The following is a 12,697-nucleotide window of genomic DNA, read 5'->3' on the forward strand; positions in this document are numbered from 1 at the left end:
TGAACAGTATTTTTCATTCAATTTTAACTTTTCCCCTGCGATGTGAAGAGTTAATGTTAAATAGGCTACCATTAGTGGCTATGCTAATTTTAGGTGAATAAGCATTGGCAACTAATGCTAATACCATATTGTCTTAATTTCTAACAATGTGAGCGGCTAATGCTAAATAGGGTGCCGTTATTAGCTAATGCTAATTTATCCGCTAATGCTAACAATGTTTTTCTTATATTTTAAAAATATGAGTAGCTAATGCTTATACTATTTTTCCTTCAATTTTAACAATGTGATGTGTGTTACCGTTAATAACTATTGCTAATTTGATGTGAATTAGCATTATCAAATAATGCTAACTATTTTCCTTTGCATTATAACGATGTGAGGACTTATGCTAAGTAGGCTGCCATTACTAGCTAATGCTAATTTGACGTGACTTAGCATCATCCGTTAATGCTAACTCTTTCCCCTTGCATTATAACAATGTGAGCAGCTAATGCTAAGAAGGCTGCTTTTATTAGCTAATGCTAATTTGATGCGAGTTAGCATTACCCGATAATGCTAAAACTTTTCACTTCCCTTTTAACAATGTTTGCAGCTAGTTCTAAGTTGGCTGATGCTTGCAGCTAAAGCTAATTTGATGTGAATTAGTGTTATATTAGTGAGGAATTAATGCTTAGTAGAATGCCATTAGTGGCTAATGCTAATTTTAGGTGAATAGGAATTGCCAGCTACTGCTAAGTAGGTTGGAGGCCGCAGGAAACAAACAGGAAGTGAGTGAAGGACACAGGAAATGTTTCCATCTGTTCCTCCTCTATTAGACATTCTCTCCATACCTGAGAGTGTCCAGTCTCCAGCCTGGATCCTTCAGTCCAGCCGACAGCAGCTTAATCCCTGAGTGACCTGGATGATTGTAGCGCAGGTCCAGCTCTCTCAGATGGGAGGGGTTGGAGCTCAGAGCTGAGGCCAGAGAAGTACAGCCTTCCTCTGTGATCAGACAGCCTGACAGACTGCAGACACACAAAACAACAATCCATCTGTCAACAATCATTTTCTCTTTGTCACAATAACATCTATCAATTTACATCCATTCAATGTAACTGTATGTATAAGTGACAATTCCCAACAGACGCCAGCAGTCATCTTAAGTTGTTTAGCAGTATAAGGTAACAGCCTACAATATAGAGCGAAAGCCCCAACCATCAGACAATCCACTGTGAGCAGCACTTGGTGATGGTGGGAAGGAAGAACTCCCTTTGACACAAAGATCCTCCCAGTGAAAACAGGCTCCAGGAGAAGCATCTACCATGACTGGTTGCAGGGTGAGGGGAAAGAGAAGAGATGAGCTCAGAGAGACAAGAACAAAATACAAACTAGGGAGAGAGGAGACAAAAGTTAAGGAGATGCAGTAGTGACATATAAAAGCACCAGGAGTGAAAAGAGGGGAGTGGAGAAGAAGAGCAGAAGCATCATGGGAAGTCCACCAACATCCTGAGCCTATAGCAGCATAACTAGGGGATGGTTCAGGGTCACCTGATCCAGCTCGAACTATAAGCTTTATCAAAAAGGAAAGTTTGAAGCTGATCTTCAAAGTAGAGAGGGTGTCTGTCTCCTGAACTCAAACTGGGAGCTGCTTCCACACCAAGTCCAACATTAGCCAGGCTGAGTCGTTAGATTAGTCCAAAGTCAAGTCAGAAAGTCATTATTTGTGTCAAATGTAGAAATAACTAAAAAGTTATTTCTCAATCTGATATTAAAAAGTTTAAATGGTGAAAAAACCTGTAATGAAAACAGAAAGAGTCAATAAAAGCCTCTTTAGAGGGTCACCAGTTTAAAATTCAGACATTTAAACTGGTGATTCTCCTTCTCTGCTCCATTTCCTCTCTAGACTTCCTGTTCCTAGGAGGGATTTGATTGGCTGAACGTCCTTTTAGCCTTTCTTTAGTTCTTTGGGTGCTAATCAAAATGTATGAGTCATGTGACGTGACATAAGGAATTCCATAAGGAATGGAATGATGTGAAAACCATCACGGGCCACAACACCAAGAACAGCACATTGGGGGGGAATGTGGAGAAGGCAAACAAACTCAACTATGTCTTCAACAGGTTTGACATCCTCCGACCACAGGTACAGCATGCCCAGGACCCACTACAGTTTGCATACAAACACTATGTGCCAAACTCCAGACTGACAGTGAAACATCAGGCCAGTGTTAGAAGATAAAGTTCAGGAAAGTTTCTTAATGGTTCAGAAGATGTTCAGCAGAGGACGACTTAAAGATGTGTGTAGGACCCATAATTAAATGTATTGAATTTTGATGATCACTGGGTTTTCATTTGTTTGGTTGCTATGGTGATGTGTAACGGAAGTCACGTGGGTGCTAGCGGTGAAATTAAGTGGGCGTTGACAGTCTGTCATTCACTGGTTTGATTTTGACAGAGAGGAGGGCTGGGTAGCCGTAGTTTTTGTTGACCGCTGCACAACGAGTTTCCCCTTGTTGCATTAGAGCCTGTGATGTTTTAAGAGTCTGAATCGTGAGCCGATCACATTACTCTGTAAACTCTCAAAGCACTTTAATAAACAAGTAAGCAATTCCACCTCTCGCATTATTGCGTAAAGTTGACAGCGTGTCATGCAAATAGGCAGGCTCCATCCTCGGCCTCTAGCGACTGTGGAAGTTGCTACAATGTGCATGAAATGGAGGCTTCTGATTGGTCAGAATGAGCCTGTGAAAATGGGATGAACTTTGTATAAAGAAAGAAAACAAATTTAGTCTTTTCATGGAAATCTACCTTTTTAAAAGTGATTCAAATCAAAGCTAACGCCATGCCAGCTTGTAGCTTTGATTGACAGTGTGTAGAACAAGCCTGATGACACAAACTCCCAGAAAACCTAAAAACCAACATAATGCATCTCAAGGACTCAATTTTGCCATTTCTCCGCAACAGTTGCCCATAGTGGACCTCATCACAGCCACAGAAACCGCCATACGGATTAATAAATTATCACAGACAGAAGCAGAGCAAATCAGGATGAAAGTCTAAGCCACCCTCTCCAGTGCCAAAGTCCCTCTGTCCAACCTCACAATACAGGAAAAGAAGGCCGTCGCTTCCCTGAGAAGAGACCACAACATCACTGTTTCACCAGCTGATAAGGGAAGATGCACCGTGGTCCTAAACACTACAGATTACCATACAAAGATCACTACTCTCCTCAGTGACAACAATACCTACGAAGCCTTAAAGCGAGACCCCACAAGCAGCTACAAAAAGAAAGTTATAGCTTGCCTTCAAGACTTTGAAAAGGACAAAATCATTGACCGCCTTACATATCATCACCTTTACCCAGGGGATGCCATACCCTGCATCTACGGACTTCCTAAAATCCACAAGGAAGCGGTCCCACTCAGACCCATAGTCAGCAGCATAAACTCAGCTACTTATAACATTGCAAAACACCTTGCTACCATCCTTGCTCCTCTCGTGGGGAACACCCCACACCACATCAAGAACTCCACCGACTTCACCCACAAGGTCCAGAAACTTACCCTGGATCCAGATGAAACCATGGTGTCCTTTGATGTAGTCTCTCTCTTCACTTGCATACCCACCACGGAGGCCGTGGAGACTGTTAGAAAACGACTACAAGAAGACAGCTCCTTGGAGGACAGGATCAACTTCACACCCGATCAGATCTGCACACTGTTAGACCTCTGCCTCACCACTACATATTTCAAATACAACGAAGGCTTTTACAGACAAAAACATGGCTGTGCCATGGGCTCCCCCGTGTCACCTATTGTAGCCAACCTTTACATGGAGGAAGTGGAAAGGAAGGCTCTTGGCTCTTTCAAAGGAAGAGTACCCAGCCACTGGTACAGATATGTGGACGACACCTGGGTCAAAATCAAGACACAAGAAGTGGAATCCTTCACTGCGCACATTAACGCTGTGGATAAAAACATCAAGTTCACCAGGGAAGACACAAAGGACGACTGTTTGCCTTTCCTGGACTGCGCTGTGCACATTGAAGAGAACGGCAACCTCAACATCGAAGTTTACCGGAAGCCCACACACACGGACCAGTACCTCCTGTTTGACTCCCATCACCCTCTGGAACACAAACTTGGAGTAATCAGGACCCTACACCACCGGGCAGAACATGTTCCCTCTAAGCCTGAAGGAAAAAAAGAAGGAACACACACATGTAAAGGAAGCACTCAAAACGTGCGGCTATCCTAAATGGGCGTTTTTAAAGTCAGCAAAGAGACACAGAAAAGAAGACCAGACACCAGCGAGGGAGGATAAGAAGGACAGACGCAACAACATTGTCATCCCCTATGTAGCCGGTGTATCAGAGAAACTCAGGAGAGTTTTCTCCAAGCATGACATCCCGGTGCATTTCAGACCCAGCAACACGCTCAGACAAAAACTGGTTCACCTGAAAGATAAAACGCCAAAACACAAACTTTTTTTCTTGTTTTTTTTTCTTCTTTTTTTTTTTCAAGGTTGGCAAGTATGGCCACAACACCTCACTTTTTTTGCCACATGTATCCAAACCACGTCTCAGCTGTTTGTGGAGGTAAAATACATCCGCACAATTATGCTCAGCCATTGTTGTGAGTGCGCGCGCCAAGGGGCTGCGAGACATTCATACAGCCGTATTTCGCACATGACTATGAAAGGCGGAAGAGGAAGTAGTTCCTTTGAATGTAGACAATCCGAATGTTATCGTTTCTTTCCACTGTGTTCCTGTTAATGATAAATTACAAATTTACTCTAAATTACTAAACTATCAATATTTTAATGTGAGAATCGATTCTGGAACATAAATGATTGGTATCGGAGGAATCGATATTTCAGGATCGATCCGCACATCCCTATTAAATACAAGAAGAGACACACATACTCAAACATGCACGTATATCTAAGGACTTACATATGTCTGCAGATGCTGTTCAGTCATGGTAACACACACACAGTCAGTAGCACACTGTGCTGCACAGTGGCTGTAATTACTTCACACATACACACATTTCCCAAGTGATACCTGACACACACAGCTGCCTGCAGCTCAAACATGTTCGTACATGTCATTCCAACATGCTGCTGAATGGGAGCTCAGACAAAAACATCTAAACGCACACACACACACACACACACACACACACACACACACACACACACACACACACACACACACACACACACACACACAGTGTTGCCAACTCCTCAGTAAGGAAAATCGCTATTGGTTGTCCTAAAAGTCGCTAGAAGTCGCTAAATGATGTCATCGCTTAATTTGCATAATTGATCATGCTAATGTAATTGTAACCTATGTTGTTGGAGAGAGAAATAACCTCGTGGAAGAGACATAAAGACATAAAGTGAGTTAAAAACGTCCTAAATGCATTTAGAGTTTATTGAGTTTATTTAGTTTATTTATTTTACAAATTAAATTTCTTTTAGCAATTATTGTTTTTTTTAATGTCACAATTCCAACCCTGCTCCTTTACCCGGGCTTGGACCGGCAAAAGTGACCCGAAATAGGCACTCTGGTGGAGTTACTTTGTGTGTGTGTTTTTAAGTAGTTTTAAACCTTGTGATCCACAAAACAGCATAAGAGTAAAAGAAGAACTGACTGCGTTACAGCACCCGCTGCTTGTTGAGAGTAAAAGCGATACGCGCTTTCACGTCTTTTTTTAGCGACTTTTTTTAGAAAAAAAGTTGCTAAGGGGTCTGAAAACTCGCTAAATATAGTGACAAAATCGCTAAGTTGGCAACACTGCACACACACGCACACAGACTCAGAAAGTTAAACCAGTATCAATTTAAACATTAGACCACAGAGATAATTTGACTCTGTAAAGTAAGAACATTTACAAAGTGATGTTTTTTCTTTTTCAAAACTTCAATATTTTTAAGTGTGGACAGTCTCAAACATGAGGAACTGTTAACAGGGTTGATTTTATTTGATGTGAATGCGATTTTTGCCTGGCATTATTTGAAACTAACCATTTTTATGGTCTTATGTGAGCTGCTGGATCATTCCTTATGAAATGAGTCAAGGCTGAGAAACGTTCCCACACGAACAGCCTTAAATCAGCTACAATGTCACATATAAAGAAGCCATGCAAGAAGCCTTTATACTACTATTTGTTCCTTCTTACAGACTCTGAAGCTGTAGAGTTAGTTAAATGTAAATATGCCCCCTTTTTAATTCACAGTAAATATTATCAGACAATCACCCAGGGCTCCAAATTTCCGAGTGTTAGAAAATGACTGTAATACACACAGAATTATGGCTAGAAGACAAATGTAGATAAAAGGAGATCTTTTATATTTAACTTGTTTTGAGGAGTCCCTATATGATGATATAAACCAAGAAAGTTTGCCAAAATAACACTATTTTAATTTTTTTTTAGTAAAATATGAGAAAATAGAAACAAAACACAGACTTAACAATGTGGTGTATGCTGTACAGTGCAGCGAGGAATGCTCAGACCTCTACATTGGAGAGACCAAACAGCCACTTCACAAGCGCATGGCACAACACAGAAGAGCCACCTCCACAGGACAAGACTCAGCAGTCCATCTGCATCTTAAGGATAAAGGACACTCTTTCGAGGATGCCAATGTTCACATTTTGGACAGAGAGGACAGATGGTTTGAAAGAGGAGTGAAAGAAGCATCTATGTCCACTGTGAGCGACCATCTTTGAACAGAGGCGGGGCTTACGACACCAACTCTCTGCCATCTATAATCCAGTTTTGAGATCCCTTCCCAGACGCCTTAACGCCCACTCATATCCTGGGCCATCTGACCTCAGGAATTCGCATGATAAGGTGGGGCCAGGTTTCACAATGAACTCACCCGAAACTCTGGCTGATTGGGACCCACACCCAGTTTCACACCTTGGCTCAGGCGATTAGAGGATCATCAGGGGGAGGGCGTTTCTCCAAAACATGTGTCCATCAGAATTATGGACAGTCGTGTATAATAAGTAGACTTGTTCAGATTTGTCCAACACTTTTGTCTGTCAGTGTTTTACAGAATATCATCAAAGAGTCATGATAGTTACCATTAGTGTCACTGTGGAGAGGCTTATTCCAGCATCACTGACTTCATGGTTCCAGTTTCCATCACTAAGGACTACATGTACTGATGCTGCTGTTAGCCATCTTAGCATGCTACCTCCAACAGGTGGTCAGTGGGAGAGCAGAAGATGATATCAGTGACATCCAAACAAGGAAGGAAGAGACTGTTGAAGGCAGCGAGCTGTGACTGCTGTGAACAGCACACTATTCTTTCCCTGTGTCAACATACATGAGGCTGTTTCAGCTGCTTAGTTATTCAGTGCAACACACCACGAACTCCTTTATACAACTAAGTATACTGAGAGCACACTGCTGTGGTTGCTGTGGGAACCATCCATATATTCAGCTGTTTGGGGCTGAGTCTGCTTCCTCATCCTTGGAAAAAACTCTTAAAGTTTGATGTGTTTTTGACTTGAATTGTGGGGATTATATCATTTCTATATTGTGTTTATTTTTATATCCTGTTATTAAGCTTTGAGCAGTGGCATTTGATTAAATATTTATTCCATTTATTAAACATACAGTTTCAATCATGTTATTACACCTATGGGAAAATGTGCTTACAAAGGAGTTGGCCTTCTGTCTGGTAGGAGGTTACAAGCTTTATCTGGTGAGGTAAGAGGTGAGACAGAATGCAGTGAGGTCGTGACAGCTCGCTTGCGTACACAGACATTATATAGACACATTTCTAGGTTAGAGTTAAGACGTATTTTTCTTGTAACTGCATTTTGTGCCTGCATAAGCAACAGTTTTTTGTAGGATGTGCTTCTGATGTTCCAGAGATAAGTGAGAATAAGAAGATCTACAGGAAGCACCTGGCGTGGAGACGGAGAAAATGTCTTTTTGAGTGTGCGTCAAAGATTGTCAGCAGAAAAGCTGTGGTTACTGTAACTTATGCATGTTATGTATCTGCTTTGATGCATGAGATATAAAAACATGACATATAAAAACATTTTAAGTATGCTTTTTGGGGGGATTTATGCTGAGGATTGTGACGGTGTATTTCCTCCACACGTGTGTTTAATAAAATCATTGTTTTGACACACTTGGACCTGTGGTCATTTGTCATTTCACGAATTCAGGACAGATGTGTGCCAAAATTGGCCTTTCTGTACAACGTCTGTTACGGCCTCTGGCCTCAGGTGGCCCCGCCTTCCTCTAGGTAAATCAATGTGTTCCAGGACTCGTGTGTGATTGGTTACTGGGAGACCCGTGCCAACCCTCTCTTATGCAGAATGAAGTGTGCCAGACCACACGGACGATTGGCTGCCCGGGGATCCCGTGATGCTCCAAGAGGCAATCAGTGGCTGATCGTGCCCACCTGTGGCTACAAAAGGCTGGAGGTCCTTCACTCAGTGGCTGCTGCTTAGGACTAAACATGCAGTTTGCCCTTCGTGCCTCCCTCGTCGATCTTTTGTTGAACTTGTTCATATTGCTGAACTTTGTCGAATCTTGGTGCATGCTTTAAACTTAGTCTGATTAGAGTTTTGAGCTGCTAGCTGGCTGTGGGTAGGATTTTGTGAAGCTGGCTTGCCTTAGTTAAAACCCTAGCTTTTATTTTGTGTGCGGCCAGCCTGCCTTAGTTACCCTTTAACTTTTACTCGTGACTGTTCTTTCTTTATGTAATAATTGTCTGCCCAGTGGTCTGTTGAACAGCCCTGTCGGTTTTCTGTTTAAAGTTTGTAATTAAAACCTTTTGCTTTACTCAGTTTTGTGTTGGGGGCTCGTGTATGTTACTCCCTCCCTGACGCCTAGCAGAGGGGGTCGTAACACGTCAACATATTAATTTATTAACAGTACTGTTATTTTTCACTGTTTCACTTTAGAAACATAAATCTTTACACAGACAGTGTTGGGGAGTAACGAAATACATTACATACATTACATATTTAAAATACAAAATATAAGTATCTATATTCAGTTACTGTTAGAGTTAAATTGTTAAATGTTTGTCATTTTTATGTTTACCATTTGTACAGTGTTTAACTCTGATGAAAGAAATTCCACTGTCCTTCCCCCCAGATTCTCGAGGTTCTGGTGGGGGGGTGAAATGTTTTATTGCAGATACATCTTATCTGGAAGATCTGCTTCTTTTGATGTAAGCTTCCTGGGTTTACCACCCTTTGGTCAGCAGGAGGTCTGACACACACACACACACACACACACACACACACATTCTCACATAACACACACACACACACACACACACACACACACACACACACACACACACACACATTCTCACATAACACACACACACACACATACACATTCTTACAGAAGTTCACACATATACATACAAATGCCTTGTCTTAGGACCATGTGGGCGTGGCTTTGTTCTGACGTGTTTTGTGTGAATTGTGTCTCAATAAAAGGTAGCAGGAGGAGGTCAGATCTGGGGGTCATTTTCGTGGTGGACACAGACGAGGCCTCCCTTGCTCAAATAATCGATTGATCGACTGTCTTATTTTCTTCATGATGAATAAGTCTCTAGAATTAGCGGGGCTTGTGGAAACACAGACCCAACAGTTACTGTTTAAAAAGGTGGTATTCAGAATACAGTTACTTTGTTGAAATAAATGGATTACACAGTGATCTTTTCCTGTTTCATATGTTAGGCTATGTCCTCTCTATTTTTGGTTATTTTATTTTTAGATACCACACACACACACACACACACACACACACACACACACACACACAGACACACACACACACACACACACACACACACACACACACACACACACACACACCCGCTCCATGTTCTTCCTGGTTCTTCCTGCTCTGTTTTCCAGTATGTGATAGAAATATGCCAGCATTAGACAGCATCACTTTCTCTGGGACCTAATCCCTGCCTCGCTGAAAGCTGTTTATATAATTACCCATTCTCTCTAAAAGATGGGATGAGGGAGCCCTGTGCCTCTGTGCATGAAAAAGTCTGCATGCGTGTGACAGAGTGAATGAGAGTCACTTGGCTTAAACAGATGAGTTAAGTATATGGAATCAAACAAAAAGACAATCAGCACTGGGACCAAAGTTAATGGTATTTTGTACCACTGGGTATCTAAATTTAGTAATTCCACGCCAAAGCCCACTGATCAATGACCATGAGTACCATTCACAGAGAGTTGGGGAATGGCTGCTTTAACAGCACTGTAAGATGGCGAAGGATGTACCAAAAAGTCAAAGGAGCTTGCAAAGAAAAGCGTCTGGACTTCTTTAAATTGCTTGAAGACGTTTCACCTCTCATCCGAGAAGCTTCTTCAGTTCTAAGGTCAAATGGTGGAGAGTCCCAGATTTGAACCTAGTGGGAGTGACCCCCCACAGAGGGACAAAAGGACCCCCTGATGATCCTCTAATTGCCTGAGCCAAGCTGTGAAACTGGGTGTGGGTCCCAATCAGCCAGGGAGAGGAGGTGAAAGGTGAAACGTCTTCAAGCAACTTAAAGAAGTCCATACGCTTTTCTTTGCAAGCTCCTTTGACTACGATGACCTGGATGACTGAGAACCTTCACAGACAGATGTACCAAAAAGGTGTTTGACTTTACTGAGAAGGCTTGCAGTTTCTGTGGGCTGTGATCAGCTCCACTAGCGGGATTTGTCTCGGTGTGACAGCAAAATTCAACCCTTTAGCAAGGATGTTTTTCTCTGTTTGGGTGAACTGTCTGTCAGACAGATTCTTCACCCACTTGTCCACATCCTCGGTATCACATCCTTCTTTCTTCTAGCCACTGAGGACACTCTCCGTATTTTGCGGTGGTTTCCGACGTACAAGAAGTAAGTCAAACTTCCTTTGTTGCCTGGTCTTAGTCTTCTTGTGCTGTGCTAGACGAGCCTTCTCAGTAAAGTCAAACACCTTTTTGGTACATCTGTCACCATCTTACAATGCTGTGATTGCAGCCATTCCCCAACTCTGAATGGTACTCATGGCCATTGATCAGTGGGCTTTGATCAGTGGGTTTTGGTCAGTGGTTGTTGATCAATGGTAATGAGAATTTGCATAATTAAGATTAAGGAACTGACCTCCCAGCCCATTGTTTCTGCAGTGAGCTGGTTTCAGTCATTATGCAAATGTACTGTTTATAAGATTGGGGAAACCTGCAGTCAGCTGAGACTGAAGAAGTCACTTGGATGAGTGATGAAAAGTGGCCACTTGTTTGTCAAAGGCAATAAATAAAAGAACCCAGCTTTTAAAGAGGAAGTAACCATTGGTACCATGTCCAGAGGCTCTAACAGGACCAATACCCTATGAAGGTGCTGGGAATGGAGAAAAAGCACTGTCACAATGCAAGTGACATATCCCACTGTCATTGAGATGGGTTAGAGCAGTGGTGTCAAACTCCAGGCCTCGAGGGCCAGTATCCTGCAGGTTTTGGATCCCAACCTGTGTCAACACACCTGAATCAAATGATTAGTTCATTACCAGGCCTCTGGAGAACTTCAAGACATGTGGAAGAGGTAATTTGGCCATTTAAATCAGCTGTGTTGGATCAAGGACACATCTAAAACCTGCAGGACACCGGCCCTCAAGGCCTGGAGTTTGACACCCCTGGGTTAGAAGGACAGCCACATGAAGAGCCACAGAGGTAAAAGCGACAAAGAGCAGACCCAGACTTCCCTTGTCCCATTGGCAGTTATCAACAGGGTTGTCTGCCTCACCAGTCCTGGGCTAGTGTGGAGGGACCGAGTGGACTTAAAGAAAAGCTGCTCATGCTTCTTCAGGGCAAGAGAGGCTGAATCACCTTTAGTGTGATGTTGCTAGCTCATCACTGCAGAAAATAGTTTCTCATAGATGCATTTTCAATGTTTATAATGTAGTAGGAAAAAAAAGGTCATGTATCGTTACAGCTAATGTATGAAACATTGAGTGAAAGGAAGATTATACATTTAACGTGAATATTTGATTTGTGAAGTAATGAGTATAAATATACACTGCCCTGTGATGGACTGGTAGGCTGTTCAAGGTATACCCGAACTCCAACTTTATAACATCACGGAGCTCTTGTTGCTGCTGTAGATAAGTGGTTAGAAAAATGGGTGCCTGAATGGATGGATGCTGTGAATTATAATAAAGACTTGAATACATCAAAGTGCAGTAATCAAAGCAATGTGGAACATGTTTTGAGCTCAAGAGGTTGTGAAGGGTGAAGGCAACAGTGGTCCCAGTGGTAATTGCAGCACTCAGGCAGAGACCCCTAAACTGGGTGTGTGGCTCCAGCAGGTTCCTGATAATTCCATTTGTGAGGATAATATGAAGTGACAGTTCAGCTGAAAGTTCTATTAATAAGTCAATCAATAATATAATTCACATTTTAAATGATCATATGTGGAAAAGTTTGAATCCTGACCTGAGAGTTTCCACTGCACTCTGTGAACTCTTTAGTCCAGCAGACAGAAGCTTCACTCCTGAATCCTGCAGGTCAGAGTTACTCAGGTCCAGGTCTCTCAGACTAGAGGACTGGGAGCTGAGAACTGAGGACAAAGCTTCACAGCTTGTCTCTGAGAGATTACAACCAGTCAGTCTAAAAAAATAAAAGACAAACTATAAAACAAATACTCATGTAAAGTTTGTTATTATATTACTACATTACATGTGGCATCTTT

At 42.2% G+C, this 12,697-nt stretch overlaps 1 protein-coding gene across 1 annotated transcript in view; it reads right to left on the bottom strand.

Moving 5' to 3' along the window:
* LOC112432316 (protein NLRC3-like) overlaps positions 1 to 12,697 on the bottom strand; it is a 54,913-nt gene that overhangs the window by 6,759 nt on the left and 35,457 nt on the right. The window contains exons 6-7 of the mRNA XM_076879334.1: positions 12,442 to 12,615; positions 831 to 1,004 (exon numbers count right to left, since the gene is read on the bottom strand). Of these exons, the coding sequence (XP_076735449.1) occupies positions 831 to 1,004; positions 12,442 to 12,615 (348 nt within the window). The remainder of the gene's footprint in view (positions 1 to 830; positions 1,005 to 12,441; positions 12,616 to 12,697) is intronic.

Source organism: Maylandia zebra, linkage group LG3 (assembly GCF_041146795.1).
Source record: "Maylandia zebra isolate NMK-2024a linkage group LG3, Mzebra_GT3a, whole genome shotgun sequence".
In the NCBI taxonomy this organism is placed as follows: Eukaryota; Metazoa; Chordata; class Actinopteri; order Cichliformes; family Cichlidae; genus Maylandia; species Maylandia zebra.